The 23,113-nt window shown below is 43.4% G+C and overlaps 1 protein-coding gene across 1 annotated transcript; it reads right to left on the bottom strand.

Annotated features, from left to right (window-relative positions):
• Nucleotides 1-5,722: 5,722 nt before the first annotated feature.
• On the bottom strand, nt 5,723-18,726 carry MPV17 (mitochondrial inner membrane protein MPV17). Its single transcript, XM_083353131.1, has 8 exons — nt 18,562-18,726; nt 17,201-17,290; nt 12,906-13,021; nt 12,582-12,674; nt 12,017-12,112; nt 9,069-9,101; nt 8,759-8,811; nt 5,723-8,637 (listed from the first exon to the last, which is right to left on the bottom strand). Exons 2-8 carry the CDS (start codon nt 17,271-17,273, stop codon nt 8,568-8,570), a joined length of 534 nt encoding a protein of 177 aa, XP_083209257.1. The 5' UTR covers nt 17,274-17,290; nt 18,562-18,726; the 3' UTR covers nt 5,723-8,567.
• Nucleotides 18,727-23,113: the final 4,387 nt, after the last annotated feature.

Here is a 23,113-nt window from a genome sequence, read left to right as displayed (position 1 = left end):
TCAGTGAGGAACATGGACTGATTGCTGATGGTGCGGGCGGTGTCCCCCGATAGACCCTCTTGGGACCTGAACTGGTGTCTGAGTGGGAGAAGGTGTCCTTGTGCTTTGTTACTGGGTGCCTGCTCCCCGCTCCCTCTGGATTATTTCAGCACTCCTGCAAGTCGCCTCAGAGTAAATTCACTCTTTGCAGACCTAGTTTTTCTCACCTACTTCCCAGGTCGAACAGACTCGGGTCCTAGGAATGCTGGAGCGACTCTCAAGGCACTAATGCAAGGGAGACCAGCTGAGCCCCCTGAAAGTCTATGTGATTCTCTACCCCACTCTGTGTGTGAACTCTGTCATATAGACCAGCTTTTGGATGTTTTCATGTTTCTTCATATAATCAATCTCGATTCTACTTTCAAACAGCCATGAATCTCAAACTTGGAAGATACAGCCTCCATCACTTAAAGAAATTAATATAAGCAGAAGCTATGATGAACTTCCAAGCTGGTTGACAGACAGGTACTTCTGATTAGTTTGAGAAAATTCCATAGGAAAGGATCAGGAAGCAGTGGGTAGGAATAGAGTTAAATATGCCAGCTTTAGCTGGTAATTTTTTTTCCAGCATCTTTGAATAGGAAAATAATAGCATCTTAATAGACCAACCACAGCCCATACAAGATGGGAAGATGTTGTGACTGGTAAGCAGATCTGAAGAAATGGGCAGACTTGGTTAGCCAGTTGAAATCTCTTGAGGGGCAGTAAGGTAGGAGAGGGAAAGAGGTGAAAGAGGACAAACACCCCCAAAAAAGACACCAAACTATGTCTGGAATTTTAATTATTTAATAAATGTATATGTCTATCCACTTGCCAGTGTGACTCTAGGTAGGTAATAAAAATAGACATACAATCCAGTTGTCAAACCACATCTTGCCTCTTCAAAACAGGCACATCTAACATCCCGCCCCAAATTTATAGAGAAAATAACAGTTAATACCTTATGGAAGGTAACAAGAATGGTGGTGGGGGGAAGAGATTACTCCAGAAGAAAAGGAGTGTTATGGAAAATACACAACCATGACCTTGAATTGCATCTTGAAGCTTATTAAGAGATAGTGCAGTGCACAAAATAGTAATGTTAAATGGGCATATTGTTGTGCACACATCTGTCCCACTGCATTTTGAACCAGCTACTTTCTGGCTATTCTTCAAGGGCAACCCCATTTAAGGTTCATTGCAGTAATTCAACCAGAAGATACTAAAATCTGAATGATCAGGAGCAGAGACACCTGATCGGAGGGCAGAAACAATTGACACATCAAGTGAAAGTCAAAGACAAAAACCCTCCTGACTATAGCTGTCACCCATTTCTTGATCAGGATCTGGAAGTTCAAGAACAATTGTCCAGTGAGTTGGACAATTTATCCAAACAAGCTAACAGTAAACAATCGCTCAATCAAGGAACCACCAAGACCACTTCCACCAATATTGACAGGACAAATCACTAATATAGAAAATGAGAGCAAATCCCGCTGTCTACTACTACTGATGATGCTACCTAGTTTGCTAATGAAATGTCTGCCCAGAGAGCACCTAGGATGCCATCTATTTATTTATTTATTTTATTTTATTACATTTATATACCGCCCTTTCCCGGAGGACTCAGGGCGGTTTACAGGGTAATATAGGTCTAGATCCAGTTGTCCAGTTGTCAAACCATATCTTGGCTCTTCAAAACAGGCATATCTAACATCCTAGATAGGCATATCTAACAATCTAGATATAGGTCCGTAGAGTGGTCCAGAAACCACTCTACGGATAAGACAGGGCGAAACAAATTGGCTTCAATCTATGTACACTCTTCCATTGGCTGGGGCACCCAGACGGTTTGATTTGGGATTGCGGCACTGATCTCGACGATCCGAGCTAAATTATCTTCTCTCGAATTTCCCCCCTCTCCGCTTCCCATTCATCTCCTCGGTGCTACTTGGCCCCAATCGGAAGGCAAACATCCGCTACCGAATGAATGCCAATCCTTTGGGCAAACACCGGCCAGGCCCGCCGCGAAGCGAGGAAGCCGTGATGATTGGCTGGCGGGGAGGCCATAGAGAGGCTGGACGGCGGGAGCACGAGAGCCCTTTCGGCCTCCCGCGTGCCCTGGGCCTGCGTCAAAGAGCGGAGGATGAGAAAGAGCGCGCGCTCTTGACAAACTTCAGCTCTGTGAGGAGAGGCGCAGCGCGCCTCTACGGAGCAGCTTCTCTCTCCTCACCCGCGGAGGGGAAAGCGGCCCTGGGAAAGCGACGCAGTCCGTCCCGCCCCCGCCCCCCAGCAAAAAAAAAAAAAAAAAGGGAGAAGCGCTCATTTCTCCTGGACGCTAAAGCAGAAGAAAGCGGTTATTTCATCCCGAGTTGCTGTGGAAGCGGAGTGGGAACTATTTACTAACTGACGGACTTGGCGACAGCCTATTCCAGGGGTCTTCAAACTTGGCCCTTTTATGACTTGTGGACTTCAACTCCCAGAATTCCTCAGCCAGCAAAGCTGGCTGAGGAATTCTGGGAGTTGAAGTCCACAAGTCATAAAAGGGCCAAGTTTGAAGACCCCTGGCCTATTCCTTTCTTGCGGCAGCCAGGCAAAGCAGGGCAGGGGGCTGCACGGGAGAGCGGCTGGATCTCCGCAGCCACTGGGTTGGGCGATTTCGTTTTAACCGCAGCCCCTCTGGAATTTTGGCCTGTTCCAAGCACCGTGCATTAGTTTGCAGTGAGTCGATGTTCTGCAAACGGCAGCAGAGAGATGGCTTTCCGTTATTAACCCCAGCTAGAACCGTCAGTGTTTCTCCATTGCAGTTTCAAAATCTGTGGGCTTCAACTGCCAGAATCCCCCCGGCCTTCACGTCCACCCATTTTATTTATTTATTTATTTATTTATTTAATAATATTTCTATACCGCCCTTCTCCCGAAGGACTCAGGGCGGTGAACAGGGCAAGAATAAAAATACAAACTACAAAAGTTAAAAATAGATTAAATAAATGCCCACATACTAAAATACATCCATAAAACCTAGTAAAATAAAAATAGCAAACCCCCCCCCCCAATCCCCTCATCAGGCCAGGCCAGCTTGTTCAAAAAAGTATGTTTTTAGCTCGCGGCGAAAGGAGCGAAGGTCGGGCGCTGTCCGGAGCTCAACCGGTAGCTGGTTCCATAGCTCCGGGGCGCCCACAGAGAAGGATCTCCCCCTGGGGGCCACCAGTCGACATTCTCTGACTGGTGGCACCCTGAGGAGGCCCTCTCTGTGGGAACGCACAGGGCGGAGGGAAATCGATGCCGGCAGCAGGTGTTCCCTCAGGTACTCCGGACCCCTGCCATGTAGGGCTTTGAATACCATTACTAGTACCTTGAATCTCACCCGGAAGGCAACTGGTAACCAATGCAGCTCACGGAGCAGAGGTGTAACGTGGGAGTATCGGGAGACTCCCAACACAACTCTCGCGGCTGCATTCTGTACCAGTTGGAGCTTCCGGGTGGTCCTCAAGGGCAGCCCCATGTAGAGAGCATTGCAGTAGTCTAGTCGAGAGGTCACGAGCGCATGAGTGACCGTGCATAGATCATCCCGGCTTAGATAGGGCCGCAACTGGCGCACCAGGCGAACCTGGGCGAAAGCCCCCCTAGTCACAGCTCCTATATGGTCTTCCAGGGTGAGCCGTGAATCTAGGAGGACTCCCAAGTTGCGAGCCCTATCTACGGGGGGTAATAATTCACCCCCCATACTGAGAGGTGGAATGTCCGAATAAACCCGGGATGCAGGTATGCAAAGCCACTCGGTCTTGTCGGGGTTGAGTTGAAGTCTGTTCCTCCCCATCCAGACCCGAACCGCCTCCAGGCAACGGGACACCACGTTGAGGGCATCACTGGGGTGGTTTGGGGTCGAAAGGAAAAGCTGGGTATCATCAGCATACTGATGATACCCAACTCCAAAACCACGAATGATCTCACCCAGCGGTTTCATATAGATGTTGAACAGGAGAGGCGAGAGGACCGACCCCTGAGGAACTCCACAAATGAGAGACCTCGCGGTCGACCTCTGCCCTCCTGCCAACACCGACTGCGAACGTCCCTGGAGATAGGAGAACCACTGTAAAACCGTGCCTCCCACTCCCAATCCCCTGAGACGCCGCAGCAAGATACCATTTTCGATGGTATCGAAAGCCGCTGAGAGGTCTAACAGGACCAGAACAGAGGAATGCCCCCTGTCCCGAGCCCTCCAGAGATCATTCACCAGCGCGACCAATTTTGAAATCGCTGAGGTTGAGAAATACTCATCTATCAGAATGAAAAGTGAAGGGGCCATTCACCATATGGTTTCCTCCACGCATTTGTTGCATTCTTTTTAAAAGTCTGTTTTGTCAGCAGGGTAGTACCTTCCATGCCAACAGTACATTAATCCATTCTGAACCAATTTTCAATCTGTCGCACTGGATAATTAGGGGTGCAATTGTCATCATGCTACCAGTGCAGATGCACCAATTTGGCCTTGTAACTGGGTGCTCCAGAGTTTGCAAACATCCCTTGCTTCTTGAGGAACAGCAATATCCAGGGTTTACTAGATCTGACTTCATTGAAGTTCAAAGTGAAAACATTTATTTTCATTCGATTTATGTATCACTTTTTGTACAGAAGCTCATGATAACATACATAGTTCTCCCTATTTTTCTCCCATAACCACATCCCTGATCAGTAGATTAGCTTGAATGAAAGCAACCCGACCCAAAAATTACTCAGTGAGCTTCCACAGCTGATGGCAGACTAGGACTGGGTCTCCTTGATCCTAGTCCAAAACTTTAACCACTGCACCATATATGTATTCTATATGTTCGCCTACTTTGTAAGAACTGATTCCTATTGTAGGACTAAGCATCCTATTTTCATAGTAGTCATTTTAATTCCTTAGAATCAACCAGAACCTAAAAGTCAATCATTCTTATATGATACTCATCAACAATGGATGTTTTGTTGGCTACAGTTGTGGACCCTGGATCTTCCCTCAAGCTTTAATCTGTTCCTTGTCAGCCAAATGAGTCTCTTGTAGTGTTATAACATCTATCCTATTATCTATGGCCAATCTGCTTAAATATTCACATTTACTTCTACTTAAGCCTTCTATGTTTAGTGGCAAAATATGGATCTGGGGCCCAATATATTGCTGATGCTTTAAACTAAATTTGTACATCGGTGATTGCATGATCTCTGTAGATGCCATACACATCTACTAGAAATAAATAAATAAACAACGGAAGCTTCCTGAGAGACTGGTTCAATATATGGAGATACCCTCTAGTTATTATGCAAATTGCCACTAATATATTTCTCCTTGATCAATTTTCCAAATTCGTTCCAAAAATTAACTTAGCTATCAATTGGACCCGCAGTATCCCAATATTTCTATGGTGACTTCAGCAAACGATCCCATGCTTTGCATTCAGGTGGCCTCAAATCTAGTTTTTGATATGCCAAAGCAAGGGCAGAAAAGTAGCCTTAATACACTAAAAAAAGTTACAGTAATTATTTACAGTTAACAGGCAAAATGGAGCAAATGTCTTAATCCATGGCTCAGTTACACAGGATGCTTGGTCTGGTTACTGAATTCTCACTGAGTTAAAATAATGCATTAAACCATAAACCAACTGAAGATTGGGTTAGATGACACAGTAAGATACCAAAAAGCTAAATACAGGTAGTTCTCATTTGGTCCCACACTTGGGACTGGCAACTTGATCATTAAACAAAACAGTTGGTAGTGAAACCGCAACTGAGTTATGATCTTACTTCAGCTTTCCTTTGCTTTATAGACCTGCAAAGTTGATACATGCAAGGACTGGTTGCAAAGTTACTTTTTCATCATTGTTATAACTGCGAATGGTTACTGTATAAGGCAGTAGTTAAATGTGAAAAGAGAACATTAATCAAGCTTATTTATGCTATGTATCCATTATTTATTTTATTTATTTAGATTTATATACCGCCCTTTCCCAAAGGACTCAGGGCGGTTTACAGGGCATTTAAAAGAAAGTCAATACAAACATTAAAACAAATTTAAAAAGATTAAATAAAACCCTGAGAAAAATAAAAAACCCAGTTAAAATTAAAATTAAAAAATTCTCAGCCTGGGCCAGAGAGCTCGAAGAGCCAGGTCTTCAGGTCCCGGCGGAATGAATGGAGGTTGGGGGCAGTCCTAAGCTCCGCAGGCAGCTGGTTCCACAGGGCAGGCGCACCCACTGAGAAGGCCCTACCCCTGGGTGTTACCCGCCGGCAATCTTTAACTGGCAGCACCCTGAGAAGACCCTCCCTGTGGGAGCGCACTGGACGAAGGGAGCTTGATGCTGGCAGCAGGTGTTCCCTCAAATATCCCGGACCCTCGCCATTTAGGGCTTTATAGGTCATCACCAGCACCTTGAATCTCACCCGAAGGGCAACCGGAAGCCAATGCAGCTCGCGGAGTAGAGGTGTTACATGGGAGTATCGGGAGACCATCACGACTTGCGCGGCTGCATTCTGCACCAGCTGAAGCCTCCAGGTGGTCCTCAAGGGCAGCCCCATGTAGAGAGCGTTGCAGTAGTCTAAACGGGAGGTCACGAGTGCATGAGTGACTGTGCGTAGGGCATCTCGGTCCAGGTAGGGTTGCAACTGGCACACCAGGCGAACCTGGGTAAAAGCCCCCCTGGTCACGGCTCCTATATGGTCTTCAAAAGTGAGCTGCAAATCCAGGACGCCCAAGTTGCGAGCCCTATCAACGGGGGGTAACACCTCACCCCCCATCATTAGAGATGGAATAGTCTGGTTGACCCGAGATGCCGGTATGCACAGCCACTCAGTCTTGGCAGGATTGAGACGAAGCCTGTTTCTCCCCATCCAGACCTGGACCGCCTCCAGGCAACGGGACATCACGGCGAGGGCATCGCTGGGTTGGTTTGGGGTGGAGAAAAAAAGTTGGGTATCATCAGCGTACTGATGATACCCCACCCCAAAACCACGAATGATCTCACCCAGCGGCTTCATATAGATGTTGAACAGGAGGGGCGAGAGAACCGACTCGAGGAACTCCACAAACAAGAGGCCTCAGGGCGGACCTCTGCCCTCCCGTCAACACCGACTGCGAGCGGCCCAGGAGATAGGAGAACTACCGCAAAACAGTGCCTCCCACTCCCAACCCCCTGAGACACCGCAGTAGGATACCATGGTCGATGGTATCAAAGCCGCTGAGAGATCTAATAGGACTAGGACAGAGGAACAACCCCTGTCCCGAGCCCGCCAGAGATCATTCACCAGCGCGACCAATGCCGTCTCCGTGCTGTGCCCAGGCCTGAAACCTGATTGGTACGGGTCCAGATAATCAGTTTCATCCAGGAACAGAGGAAGCTGATGGGCCACCACACTCTCAACAACCTTCGCAAGAAAGCGGAGGTTGGAGACCGGACGATAGTTATTTAAAACAGCTGGGTCCAGGGCAGGCTTCTTGAGGAGGGGTCTCACCACTGCCTCCTTCAGGGAGGCGGGGAAGACACCCTCCTTCAAGGAAGCAGTTATTACTGCCTGGAAGCAGCCTCGTGTCTCCTCCCGAGCTACATAAACCAGCCAGGAGGGGCACGGGTCCAACAAACAGGTGGTGGAGCTCAGCCTCCTCCTCATCTTGTCCACATCATCAGGGGAAACAGGATCGAACTCAGTCCAGATAACATGCTCAAGACCGTCCAATTCCTCCACGTCAGACTCTGCCCAGTCAGAGTCCAAACCGGCCCGGATCTGAGCGATTTTGTCCGTCAGATGATGACTAAACTCCTCGGCCCGCCCCTGTATGGGATCCTCCCTCACCTCCTGGTTAAGAAGGGAGTGAGTCACCCTAAATAGGGCGGCCGGGCAATTATCTGCGGACGCGATAAGGGCAGCGAAGTAATTAGCCTTCGCCGTCCTCATCACCGCAAGATAAGACCTTATAAAGGTTCTTAACTGCAATCGGTCAGATTCGGATCGGGTGGATCTCCAAGATTAGAGCAGGGGTGTGTCAAACTGCCAGCCCACAGGCTGGATGCATCATAGCGAAACGGGACGTTGCGAGTTTGACACCCCTGCACTAGAGCCAAGTGTATCCTGGCCTGCAGATGTAAAAGAGCTTTTTACATTCCTAGAGAATAGTAAACCTAGCTCAGAGAAATTAGTAGTTTTCCTACAAGGCCCTACCAAACACTCTACAGTCAAGTACCTAGATGATTGCAGCATTTCCTGTGTTCCAAAACACAGTATATCTTCAGTTTCTTCGGCTAGCTGTGATAGCTGGTCTGATTCTTTAACTGCTAATAAAGTATGCAGAGCAGAGGTTTATTTTGTCCAATTCTCCTTTTCAGGGAACACTTGGGGCTTTTTCACGAATACATCTTTCTGCAGTTGCATATGGTGGTTGATTGGGCTGGTGGTTGGTATATGTTATGCATTCTGGGTTGCTCATCTGTCTGCAATGCATGAAGAACAGTGAGTAAAGAGAATCTGCAGGTGTTCTAACAGGATTAAGCATAGTTCTCATGTCTTCCCATGCCAGGTTATAGTTTATTGGCTTTCCAGGAAAGATAACTGTTCCAGATAATGGCAACACACTGGACCACAGGAAGTCTGTAGATAGAAAAAGAAGAAAAAGTCAACAACATAGCCAATTATGGATTTGAGTGTTGGTGCATGTGCATGTAGGCAGCGTCAGAAGTAAAGGAATTTAGGCAAGAAAGGCAGTTTATACCTGTAGTTCAAGGGGATGAAGTAGAAGTTGGCAACCTGCACTGCTGGCCAAATCTGAAAGACAGAGACAGCACCATTGGAAGAGTTTGATGAAGAGCAGCCACCACATCTGCTTCATCCCACCCACCCAACAGGGAAGGAGAAGCAGCTGTAACAGGGCTGGATCAACTGAATGGCCAAGCAATTCTACAGGGTCTCTGGTAAATATGGAGGAAGTCTCTTCTTCCACCAATTCACCTAGACAATCCCTCTGCAAGGCTATCCAGAGGAAGGCTGCCAAGTCCCAGGAATGGTATCTTAAGGCCACTCACATAGTAGTTGGTGATCAGGGCATCAGGGTAGTCCTGCAAGAAGAAAGACAGGTAGGTAGGGTTGCTGTATGTGTCCAACTTTGAGGGACTTATACTAATAGTATTAAAAGAGGGGGGGGGAAATCCCAGGGAGGAGTTTTCTGAGGCTCTAAGATCAGATGATAGTTCTTCCTAAACTCAAGTCTAAATCTGTCACCCCAAAGAGTCTCGTTTCTCACTGCCTGGGTTCACACACTGCATTACCTTCACATACTGTGTTAAACTGGGGTTTGTTTTACCTGTGATTTAAGGAATAACTGGCCTTACTCATACAACATACTGACAAGGCATGCTTTGGGTCCCATCAATAAAACTGTATCATCTGATGGGCCCCAGGAATGTGCCTTCTCTTGTCATGGTTCCTGTTCTCTGAAAAAAACATTTACATGCTTTCCACCTAACCTTACTTAAATAAGCCTTTATAACTTGATTCTACTGCAGACTTTGGGCTAGAACAAGTAATGCCCCTTCATGGGATGTTTGGTGCCTTAAATACATTGTTCTTTTTCTGGACTTTTTCATTCTCAGGTTATTTATAAAAGTATTTTTATTTTAGAAAATGAAATGGACTGTAAATGTCCTGAAGAAATAATCACTAATCCAAGCAAATGTGCTCACAACAACAAAACCCCAACACATGTACACAAACCACAACGGCTGGGGTTTCTAGCTATCACTTTTCTGCCATCATCCAAAACATCTCAGATAGATTCCTATGTGATTGGGAATGAATTCAGGAAAGTAGAAATGAGAGATGTATCTGGGGTAATTACTTCTTTTAGATCCTGCCTTGATTCAATGTTTCTAAGCTATAGGTGGTCTTTCTCAATCAGCTCTTTCCTTTCTCTCCAAGAATGGGTTCCATCAAACTTTTTGGCAATACATGACTCATCACTGCTTAGCAAACAAAGTGTTAGAGTACATGCAAACACAAGACATGAGAATTCTTTGCTGAACAAGGAAGAGCAAACATAAAGCATCTTGCTAAGGCATCCGACTGTTTTCATAACATGCTGGAGATGTGTGGCCCGTTAACCAAACCTGCACTGTGTGACTCAGTTGCCCTGAGAGGGACAGGCAGGCATCTCACGGCAGAATATGACAGACCACTAACCAAGGAACAAAAACAGACATAAAAACATTCAAGTGTGTGATTGAAGTTGGCATAGTTCAAAAGACAGAATCCTGTCTCTGAGGCAACCTTGTGGGAATACAGGTGCTACAGAAGCTGTGCATCTCTCTGTCTTTTTTGAATTTCTTTCCATCGGACACACAGAATGTGTACATAACTGATTTTTTTTTGTAGCTGTTAGTGCGTAGTGATTACTGGCAACAGTATTTTCTTAAGTTATCCAGAAAGCTTTTCAATGTAAGAATGGCACTGATTAAAACCAAAATATTTGTCTTTCTGCTTCTACACACTAATGAATTAAACCATTTCGAATGAGAGGATAAAGATCAGGACATGAATATGTCACTATAGTCTACTAACAATTTGAAAATTCATAAAAGAGAAAGCAATTCCATGGCTCTAGAGGAAAATTAAACTGCTTGCTCTTCTATGAATTGAATTCCACAATTTAATCATGCTCTGTCTTCATTAAGTTTCTTTTGTCTATTTGAAATCTCCCCCATTCAATGTCACAGGATGATAAAGTACTATGAGAGAGAAAAACAGCCTATCTGATGACCCAGTTTTCCTCTCCTTGCTATATTTCTGTTTGTGACTACTCTGCAGTAAGTTGGGTAGGGCCGTCTTTGAAAAGTTGATTGGCCTAGAGCCGTTTAAAAAAAAACTTGACAACTTCTAGCTGGGAAATTCTGGGAGTTGAAATTCACACATCTTAAAGTTGCCAAGTTTGAAAAAGCACTGTCCTAGAGAACTTCTTCTACATTCCAGAACAAGAATAGCTTACCTACTCTTGTAGCAAATTTAAGAGCAGCAGCTTTCTTTACTAACTCTGACCATGACTGATCATTTGCATGGATGGGCAATCAATTCACTCAGCCAGAGTGAATACAGAACTACAGGAGGATTAGTTTGTTACATGTTCTTGGGAAGCTGTTTGGCAGAAGCCTAATCAAAAGAGTATGAAAAGTGACAGTGAGACAATGTTGGGGAACTGCAAAGTAGCTCTGCAACAGGGACATTATGAAAATCAGATTTTTGCTCTTCAGAAAGTCACTAAAAGATGTATGAATGTGACAAAGATTTGCTGATTTAGAGAAACTAAATAGGCTTGTAGAATGTTTTGCACAAAAACATAAGATGGCTGTTTGCTAAATACATTAGACTGGTATATGATGTGAATAAACCATGCATAAACGTAAATAAGTTGTCTGGATATGTTATGTTTATTCCTTCGCCATATTGTATTGCTACTTATTTTGTTGTGTTAGCATTTGTTGTATTTTATATTGTGACTCTGCCAGAGATGGCCTGGAGTCAGGTTGCACCAAAGTATATATGTATGCCTTGAACTGTGAGATGGGAGGCAAATAACTTTAATATGTATGAATATATATATAAAACTATTCACTAAATACATTTAGCATAAGATAAAGATGTGTGATAACCCCTTGGTTGGAATGTATAGATACAGATAAATGCATAAGGAATGTTTGTATCAAGGTTAGATTTAATTACATAATATTTTCTTTTCTGTCCTCTTAACTCCACTCTTTTAGTTTATTTTGCACACTACCTTACTCTTTTCCTGCACTTTGTGTAATGCTGTTTATTGGCAGTGAAACAGTCTGATGGATAAACCTACGTTTTTGCACTGATTCTTTAAGGCAAATTGGCCGAAGAAATGGTAGAGGTTTTAAACCCAGTAAGCAATGCTTCTTCTGCTTTTTTGAAATCTCTGTACACACACATCTAACTTGATGCTTAATTTGTAACTTGCCTCCTTGAGCTTGCTCCAGTTGTCTTTCAAAGATAGGCCATTGAGTGTTCCCGCCACAGTCAGAAAACAGGCCAGGAAGCAGGGTGCAAATCCAACCTGTGTAAAATATAGATAGGAATACAAGAGAGATTTAGAGAAATAAGATGAAGTATTCTTGGTCTATGAAACAGGAAAGGAGTAGAGAAAAGATCTCTCAAGGTGGAAGATATAGATATTATGGGGCTCCAATAAATCTTGCTCTTCCCCATCAAATACAACAAAACCAAACCAGACCCAGAATGGTGATGATGGTTGAGAACCTGCAGCTAAATACTTGACATGCAGCATTTAGTAAACAACACTCTAATGTAGGAGATGGAGCTATGCGTGTATGTGTCAAGCAAGAAGGGAAATTCTGCAAAAGGTAGGTTGCAAAAATGTCGAGATTGTAATTCAGTCATGGTTTCCTCTTTTAATTCTCAAACTCTACAGCAAAAGAATTAAGAAGCAGTTAGGCAGCCATTTTTTGAGAAGGATGCTTATGTGCTCCCTTCCCACCACTTGAATTCATGAGGGTTTCCCTAACCTGATCCAGCAGCATCTTCTGGAGTGCAGCCACTCTGGTTTTGCCGAGCACTAGACGATCCAGGACTTGGTACCATCTTCCAATGACTGGGCCCTGCAAAAGTTTGGTGGACAGCCATCAGAGATGATATTTAAACAGCTCCTGCTCTCATGCTGAGCTTCAGTATCCTACTCCTGTTTTCCATATGTCTCAGAAGAATCAACTTTATTGGCTCAAGGAATAGGTCTGGTCATTGCCCTTATATCAAGACAGCTGGAGCTGATGTGTCCAACTGAGCTCTGAGATGAGTTCCCTTCCCTCTCAGTACTCATAATTTTCACTTACCACAAAGCAAAATCCAATGCTCATCATTTTTAGGGTCCGCCAGCCACTGTGCCCAGACAGCCCTCTTCTTTCAATCACCTGCTGTGAAATCACATCTCCAGCACCCATGAGGGTCCCTATAATACAACATCAATCCAGTATTGATCCAATCAATATTCTGAATGCCAGAGAAGTTTAAAGCTTAAAGTAATACCTGATTTCATTTTTTATGTGTGTGTTGTGTGTGTGTGTGCGTGTGAGTGCGCGCGCATATGCATGTGTGTGTATGTTTTTGCATCAGTATTGATTCCTTGCAACTACCTGGCCAAGTTCCTGCAGTTTTCTTGGCAAGATTTTGGATGTGCTTTACCATTGCCTCCTTCCTAGGGTTGGGAAGAAGTGACTGGCCCAGAGTCACCCAACTGGCCCTGAACTTAAGGCAGGACTAGGACTCATAGTCTCCTGGTTTTCAGCCTGGTGCCTTCAGTATACCAAATTGGATCACTGCACCAAATTGGCTCAGACGTTTGCTGCCTTCTCATTTCATGTACTTTAATTCAATTAGTTGCTTCTTGGTTTGGGCAAACCAGAATTTGCCAGTACCTTTCAACTTTCCAACCTGAATCCTAAGAGAAGATTCCTAATCGCATTTTTGCGAGTTCCTAACTATATTTTACTCTTCGTGTTTCCAAGTCCCAGACACGGCAGTCTTCTACACACTGCTAAATTCTTATGCCTAAATAAGAAAATGGGAATGAGTAGCTCAAGCACTTCCTCCTTGTTCTCAAAAAAGACACTCAGTTTGTACAGTTGTAGATGGATAGACGGGGAAGGGGGTGGGTGTTCAAGATCCTACCACAAAAATTGTGCAAGACTATCTGATTAAAGCAACTCTCATTTTGCTTTACCTAAGAGAAATTAAAAAGCTCTTGCTAACACCAGGACTAAATATGGGAAGCTACTCATTGCAAAAGTTGAGACAACAGGCAACACGGGTCCAAATCACGTCTTTTTTTTTTTTACTGAAATCTAGTTTAGGGGGAGGGGGCAGAGCATTTGGTCCACTGACTTCCAAAAATCTCTGCCAACAACTCTTGACGTCAAGCCTCCCTCCTTGGGTGAGACCTAGCCAGCTGGCAGAGAAATAAGCCACAATGCTTGGAAGAGCTGTCAGTCTCTCCTGCCCTTGGAACTGAATGAAAAGGTGCAGCCAGTGCTAAGAGTCAAGGGCAGAAGAGGAGATCCAGCTAGAGTAAGTACCACTTGTACAGAAGCTGTCTCAGTTTCTTCTATGAGTTTCCAGACTCTCAGGAATCTGCCAAAAATACAAAGTGATTTATTGGCTTTCCACATGAATGTATCTGTTTCAGTTACTGATCAGCTCCATTAAATGAGAGCCATCACATTGCAGAAAAACAAACCCAGAGAAAAATTGTTGGGTAATACTTCAGAAAGCCTTGTCCAGGGGAAGTAACACCATGTGCAATTTATACCACACAGGGAAGTGACACCATGCGTAACTATAACTGAGTACTATGAAACCATTAGAGACAATCAGGGCAAGTTTCCTTCGACACAGTAGAAACATACAAGGAAGTGGAGTTAAGTTGAGGAAGAAACCATATACTGTTGGGTGAAAGAAATGAAGACAAGACAGATACTGTGGAATTTGATTGTTCATAGGAAACTAACAATGTCTTTCAAATATTGCCCACATGAAGGACTAATTCTTAGTATTTGAGATTCTCTTGTTCAGATGCACAAATTTCCTTTGGTTGAAGTATCAGAAACATCATAGCACTGGTTTAGCTTCCAACTCATTGATAAATACACAGGAAGCAAATACCTTTCCCTGATCCATCCATCCATTCATCTATATAAGGTGGGGGGTAGCACCTGAATGATGCAGTTGGCAAACGTGCTAAGTGTAATGGGATGAGTCTCTCTCAATGCCAGCTACATCACAGAGATTGACGACTCTCTGGGCGATGACTTCACCTACATGAAACTTTGGGGAGCTGCCAACTCTGCTTGCTAGTCACCCCTACGACAAACAGGCAGATTCCATTACACCTAATGGATGGCCCCGGGAAGGAGTTGTCAGCAAGAAAAATTAGGGAGGGGAAAGATGCAGGAACAAGTACACAAGCATTAGCACAATGGTTCCAGAACTTGTTTAGGAAAAGGAAATACACAATGGCTGCATATGTTCACATTTAATGAAATTAAATGTAGTAAATTAAATGTGCAAATTCAAAGCTAATCAGATCAGGAAAAGACCTAATTTAATGAAATTAAATGTAGTAAATTAAATGTGCAAATTCAGAGCTAATCAGATCAGGAAAAAAACCAAGCACATTGCTTTATAAAATGCTAATTTTTTAGTTAATATTAACCTTGGTGACTTGTTTTTGCTTAGCATACTGTGGGAAATCAGTTCACTGGTTATAGTTTAGTGAATCATACAGCTCAGAAAATGGATTAAGTCACTAACCAGGTTTGCACGTACGTAGCCACTGAGGAAACAACAAGTGCAATAAACTAATGTTGAGGACTGACCCTACTGTGTAACAAACTCCGTATGTCCCAAAGGTGCTTTTCTTCAAAAGCTTTTTTTTCCCTTTGAAAACATTTCACTTCTCATCCAAGAAGCTTCTTTATTCTAACTAACTGGTGGGGAATGGAATGGATTTACATTTTTTGCAGTCATCCAGTTATTAGCACTTTGCGAGTCATTGAGGCCTCTTGGGGGCTCAGGGTTTCCTGAATCAGTGTAAACAGGTGTGGAACTTTCTTGGGACTGCTGAAAGGACTGCATTGTAAACAGAAGATAGGTGGTATTGCATCACCTGTTGAGGGAGGGGTGTTCGATTCTGTAGGTGGCCTCTATGACTCTTTCAAATCAGTGGTCTTCTCAGTCCTGAATGTGAACCTTGAGCTTGGTCTTTCGATGCTGAATTAGGAAAGTCTCTAAAAAATTATCCATACTGGGGATATTTCTTTCAATCTCAGTTTTCTGCCAGGAGCAGAGAGGGCTTTTGCAAGGGGAATATGAAGAACAGCAGCCTTGACATAGGTCAAAGCCATTTATGCAATGTACTATAGAAATGTGGCCCCAACAAAAGGCATCAGAAACTCTTTCAGGAGACAAATCCTAAGGATTCAGTAATTTTCATCTTGTGTTTTCATACAATATACTCAGCCATAAACTAATAAAGAATGATGAGCCTACAAAGCACAGCATGCGAAAGAATGAAAGAGTATTAAAACTAACCAAGCCTTCCATAATATTTACAAAAGGCTGCTAGGATTTAAATGACCACATTAAGTATATTCTTAAACACAACGTGCAAAATCTTAACATAAATTTTGCAGAAGCCATAATTAATTCCTCTTTTGGTTAACTTAGTTTGCAAGATTGTAGGATAAACCAACACATATTGTCTTGACTCCTCAGAGGAATGGCAGGAAATCAATGTAATAATCAGAAAACCCTCCTCAATTTCAAGATCCTAATTTTCAAGTTTCAAGCATTGCCAATCTTTAAGCTCTGGAGAAGCAGTGAAGTGAGATCCCATCCTTCGAAAAGGCTGAGGAAAAAACATTTAGGTTTTTGCAACAGCAGTGTCTTTTTACTGGCTCTCCACAATTTGGCAGCCGCTTCTATAGTTTGCAAAGGACGTCATTAGATGAATTTTGAAAATTGTTCATTTTATTGGCTTACTATTTTAAGGATTGTATTTGCCTGTTACGATGGCATTGTGATCTCCAGTTACTGACATAATGATTAAATATATGATGTGATTACATGCTTTTCTTATCCCAAAGGCTTTTTTTTCTAAAGGTAACTGGACTTTGTTTTTTCCTTGAAGAGGTTTCACTGAAGAAGCTTCTTGGATGAGAACTGAAACCTCTTCAAGGAAAAACAAAATTTGGTTGCCTTTTGAACAAAAGCACTTTTGGAACAACCATGACCTGGATGACTGAAAATCTCCATAGACATTATGTGTCTTCTGTAACTCATTTAGTAAGAAAGACATTCCAAAACTGAATATAAATGTAAAAACTAACAAAAATATTGTTTGTGCTGCTGCCACTCTCTAGAAGACAGAAGTATATGAACCTTTCAGTTGATACACTGGAGGAACATTTATGTACGTTAGATTCTTGCTATGAGAACTGCCACAAAAGGAAGTGGCTGTGATCAACCTGCAGTAGTGAACAACCAGAGGAACAAAGCAAGACAGCAAACAGCCAGAGAAGTAGGGAAGCGCCCTATTCCTTTTCCAGAGCTAATGTGCCTTAGCTCCTCTTACCAGCTGTGATGATTTGCACCTTCCAGGGGTGCTGGACCATCAATTTCTGGTAGGCTCTCCAAAAGGTTGCCATATCACCTAACACAGCTTCTATAGTATAGAGAAGTGAAAAATATATTGGAGCACAAGTTCTGCCCAACAGTGCATGATGATTAGAAGCAGTACCATTCTCTACAGTGCTGCAGTGGAGAAATATTAGATGATCAAAATATCGAAATGGCCTGTAAAAAGTTGCCTTTTTCCCCAGAAGGCCATATATTACTTCATATAGGTACATTGTTGGAACAGTAAAAATGACGGTGGACAGTGGAACTAACGAGCACAACCAATGAGGACCCAAGCAGAGGTCAAACAGCTTCAGTCTAGATTCTTCACTGAGTACGTCATTTGTTACAATGACTCAAATGGCTCCTTCCAACTCTTAGGATTTTATGAAATACTTCTATCTGTAACTCCATGCTGTGCGATTTACATTTATCTAATAGTTACACTAGTTCAAATATTCTGAGTGTCTGCACTTTCCATACATTAAATGTATTTAAACAGCACTGTTATCATGACTCCATACATAAAGAGAAAGTCTTGTTCTCAGGAAGCGACTTGACTGTATGTGTATTTAAAGGTAAAGGTTCCCCCGCACATTCGTGCTAGTCGTTTCCGACTCTAGGGGCCGGTGCTCATCTCTGTTTCAAAGCCGAAGAGCCAGCGCTTGTCCGAGGATGTCTCCGTGGTCATGTGGCCAGCATGACTAGACGCCAAAGGCGTACGGAACGCTGTTACCTTCCCACCGGAGTGGTCCCTATTTTTCTACTTGCATTTTTACGTGCTTTCGAACTGCTAGGTTGGCAGAAGCTGGGACGAGTAACAGGCGCTCACTCTGTTACGCGGTGCTCGGGATTCGACCCGCCAAACTGCCGACCTTCCGATCGACAAGCTCAGCGTCCTAACCCACTGAGCCACCATGTCCCTACAGTATGTGTATTTACTTGGGAATAATTATACATTTATTAGAAAATAAATTACCATAGGAATAGACAACTATGATATGCATTATCTGACCGACCCTGTCACTGATGCTCCATCGGCTTGCCTCAGTAAGTCAGCTCTGCTTTGCATGCTGTCAAACAAGCTTTACTAAGAGAAGAGACTATTTGTAACTTAGAGTAAAACTACTGGGGTCCTTGGTGCTCTCGGAGTTTGGTTATTACTTAGGTAATTAATTAGGGACCTAGCTGGGTAGTGAAACGTCAGGAAGAAAACAGCCAAGCTCCGAGAGCACCAAGGACCCCACAAACAGGCCTTTTTTAAAAAAAAAAGCATCTCACGTTATTCTCATTTTAATACATTTCACCGGAACATACCAACTAGAATGCCTTTTTATGCGCACAGTCGCCTCTTCTAGGCAAAGGAAAACATCCACTCCCTGCCCGCACCTCACAAAATCTGCCTCCGGAGGCTCCACAGACGCCGGGTATATACTTCCCAACTTCACGTATACTTAATAAACTTTTCTCACGGCTTCCCGGCTTTGAACGATCCCAATTCGGGCAGACACGTGTCTCCGCCGACCTCAAGGCGGCCAGAGATGACGCACGATATTTCTGAAGCGTCTATTGGTAGAAAGAAACGGAGGGGCGGAGGAAAGACTATTCACGCCTCACCACCCGAATAGAACTACGAAAGGCAGAGAGGGTTGGTTATGGGGCTTCGCTGCAGCTGTTGTTTCAAGAGGACCGAGCGTGAAGTTAGAAAAAAATACAAAAGACGCTTTAAAACAGGGGTCTTCAAACTTGGCCCTTTTATGACTTGTGGACTTCAACTCCCAGAATTCCTCAGCCAGCTTTGCTGGCTGAGGAATTCTGGGAGTTGAAGTCCACAAGTCATAAAAGGGTCAAGTTTGAAGACCCCTGCTTTAAAACGCCCCAGGCTGTAAACATCAGCGATTTTTGTATTCCCCTTACCAAAAATAAGTTGTTTGCGTTTGCATGGGTTGATAGGGCAGGCAATCTCCTTGTTCTGTTTTAATGGCAAGCGCAGTATAAGAACGTTTAAACTGGAAGCGATCAATCAATCAATCAATCAGAATAGAACTGGAAGGTACCTTAAAGGTCTTCTAGTCCAACCCCCTGGTGGAGCAGGAGATCCCCTTTCAGATAGGTGGCTGTCCAATCTTTTTTTTTTTTTAAAAAAAAAAACCTCCAGTAATAAAGCATCCACATCTTCTGAAGGCAGGTTGTTCCACTGGTTAATTGTTCTCACTATTGGGAACTTTCTCCTTAGTTCTAGGTTGCTTCTCTCCTTGATTAGTTTCCATCCATTGTTTCTTGTCCTGCCTTCTGGTGCTTTGGAAAATACGTTGACCCCATCTTGTTTGCGGCAGCCCCTCAAATACTGGAATACTGCGATCATGTCACTTCTAATCCTTTTCTCTAGACTACCCGTACCTAATTCCTGTAACTATTCAGATGTTTTTGTCTCCAGGACCTTAATCATCTTACTTGTTTTTCTTTGCACTTTTTCCAAAGTCTCAATGTCTTTTTTGTAATGTGACCAAAACTGGATGCAATATTCCAGGAGTGGTCTTACTAAGGCTTTATAAAGTGGTACTAATACTTCATGTGATTTTAATTCTATGCCTCTGTTTATACAAGCAAGGATTGTATTAGCTTTTTTGGCTGCTGCCACACATGCTGGCTCATGTTTAAATGATCATCCATTAGGACTCCAAGGTCCCTCTGAGAGTTACTGTTTTGAGCCAGGTTTTGCCTAATCCACAGGTCTGCAACCTGCGGCTCTGGAGCTGCATGCGGCTCTTTCAGCCATCTCCTGTGGCTCCCAGTCCTCTGCCATGTGCAGTCCAAAAAAAAAAAAGTGGGACTAAAAAAGTTCAACCAATCAATTCAAATTTGCAGGGTAGGTGCATATTTCGCCTTGGCTTCACTCTTCAGTCAAACCCTGTTCTGCGCATGCGCTCATGTACGCGCATGTGCACACATTTTTTTTGCGGCTCCCAGTTTTTCCTTTTGTGAGGGAACCGGTTCCGAGTGGCTCTTTCACTGTTTCAAGTTGCTGACGCCTGCCCTAAACTGTACTTGTACCTTTGGTTTTTCCTGCCTATGTGTAAAACCGCGGAACTGTGTAGAACTGCTCTGTAGATGCACTTTCCTGTGTGCTTCATCTTAGCTTGGTGCATCTGGAGGGGAAGAATACTCATGTGCAAAAGCTGTTTGTGGATTTTAGTTCAGCATTCAACACAATCATCCCTCAGCATCTGGTGAACAAACTGGGCCTATTAGGTTTCAATATTCCTTTACGTAATTGGTTACTTGATTTCCTTATTGATAGGCCCCAGGTTGTGTGAGATGGAAAGAAAGTTTCCAATTCCATCTCTTTTCCAATCATCAGGTAATTCCCCAGTGTTCCAGGATTTTTGAAACATGATACAATGGTTCTGAGATAACTTCTGCCAGTTCCTTCAAAAATCTGGGAAGTAATATGTTCTCTTACCATTTGCTTGCTTGTTTAAATTTTTATTTCTAATCTGTCTTTTACAGTACAGTACAGTTATGCTTTTGGTAGGTTGGGGTATAAATGCCCCAGGCTGTGATTTTTGAATCCCCCCTCACCAAAAATAAGTTATTTGCGTTTGCATGGCTGATAGTGCAGGCAATCTCCTTGTTCTGTTTTAATGGCAAGCACAGTGTAAGAATGTTCTGAACTGGAAGAGATCACTCAAATAGGCTGGCCTTTGATAAAGACAGAAAAGACTTAGAATTTATAACCGGAGTAAACTGGATACAGTGACACAATCAGTCTCCCCTTCCCAAATGTACCATGCACCCTCCGCTCATTAAGTTTTCTCTGTTTCCCATTTACAGACAGTTTGCATTTTTGCCATGAACATAGTTTCTTCTAATTCTCTAGTCAGAAATTAGGGCTCTTGAAACAGTTTTTAAGTTCTCTGTGACTTGTGATTCCAGTAGCAGATACTTCGTTATTCTTTTGAAATGGCCACTCCTCACCTCACTTCTTTCCAGCAAGACTCCAGACACTCAGTCCAATGCTGTCTGCTAGAGGAGAAGGCAGCTGTCCAGCAAATTGGCTTAAGCTGATAGTGTTTTTAAAAGCACCAAAACATGACCAGAGCCTGTCCTTTGCATGCACAGAGGTATGGGACATTTCCAGCCAAACCAAATATCTTGGGGTTTTCTTCCCCCTAGGTCAGGGGTAGGCAACCTTGGCTCTTTTATGACTCATGGACTTCAACTCCCAGAATTCCTGAGCCAGCTTGGCTGGCTCAGGAATTCTGGGAGTTGAAGTCCACAGATCATAAAAGAGCCATGTTTGCCTACCCCTGCCCTAGGTCAATTAATTACATGTTTTAAAATTTGCTTTGAGATTCAAAAGCAACTTTTAGTCCCTGGATGTTTATAAAAGCAGGCAGTAGAGACTGTGCCTTGTACCTTGTCACATTTCAAGGGGGGGGGGGAAGATATATATCCTGGGGCGGCTATGCCTGAAGACACTATAGGTGATTAGAGACAATGCTGGAGTAGAATAGTAAGAATCGAGTCCTCAGTCATACTACTAGCAGCTTGGAAGATGCAATTGCATGGAAGTGACACAACTACTTGGTTCCCTTATAGACTCCAAGAAATACCCAGCCCAAGAGTACTAGCTTAAGCAAAATCTCCATTACGTTTACATAGCAATTAAAGTCACCTGCTACCTTTGTAGTGTGAAGCTTGGGTAGAATCAAGGGTTGGAGGAGGCAATTTAAAGGAACCTAAATTTAAAGCACCCAAAAGAGATGGATCTCTCTCTTCTGCCTAAGCACATCCCAATACAGAGGAGCCCACCAAATCTCTAATTGTTTCTGTCAGATTGCTCTGTAGCAAGTTTTCTTAAGACGAAAGATTCCATTAGAATCTCCCTTTCTGTAACAGAAACCCATTTTGTGTACAGCATCTGGAATGCAATATTCTTTCAGCTATTTTAAATGTATTCTCAGTTGTCTTTTGTCAAGGTTAAACTTACTCACACCCAGACAGAGTGAAATGATAGCTGTCGGTGCAACCAAGTGAGAACCATTAGGATTTTTGACCAATTTGATCTAGTGGTTAAGGCACCAAGCTAGAAACCAGAACACCAGGTGTTCTATCCTGCCTTAGGCATAAAAGCCAGCTGGGTGACTCTGGGCAAATAAAAACAAAATTCCTCAGTAAATAATGGGAAATATGTTCCTATAAAGCAGTCTTTCTCAATCTCGGTAACTATAAAATGGCTGGAGAATTCTGGGAGTTGAGGTCTTAAACATCTTAAAAGTTGCTCAGGTTGAGAAACACTGCTGTCAAGGAATTACTGTATTTTTCAGTGTATAAGATGCTATTTTTTCCTGTAAACACCCTGTTCAAAAGTCAGGTGTGTCTTATACAAGTGCAGCGTCTTATACACAGAAAAATAATGGTAACCTCCACAGCCCAGGGCATGCCTGTGTGGGTTGCCATGCCGCCTGGTGCAGGTGTCAAGCCCCTGTGGGCTTGCCACTAATGTGAGGGGGGAAAGGGGCAAGATCGTTGGCCAACTCAGCTGTTCGGCACTCCACCGAACAGCTGATTGGCGGGGAAAAACTCGCATGCCAGTGTCTTATACAAGGGTGCATCTTATAGACATAAAAATATGGTAATTTCTATTGCACTACTGCCATCACTAAGTCTTCTTCTGAAACTCTTGATTTGTCTACATCACTTAGTGGAATATGTAGAGAATATAGCTACAATTCAGTTGATGGGTTGTTTAAAAACAAGAATGAAATAATACTGATTGCTCAAAAAGATCATCTAAAATTACCATTTTTTCTAAATCTTGTTTTTGGGGAAAAAATCAACTTTGATGCAGCTTTTTAACTTTTCA

Source organism: Vipera ursinii (assembly GCF_947247035.1).
Source record: "Vipera ursinii genome assembly, chromosome: 1".
NCBI lineage: Eukaryota > Metazoa > Chordata > Lepidosauria > Squamata > Viperidae > Vipera > Vipera ursinii.
Note: the sequence above shows the minus strand (reverse complement) of the source record. Positions and strands in the feature narration are given on the sequence as shown.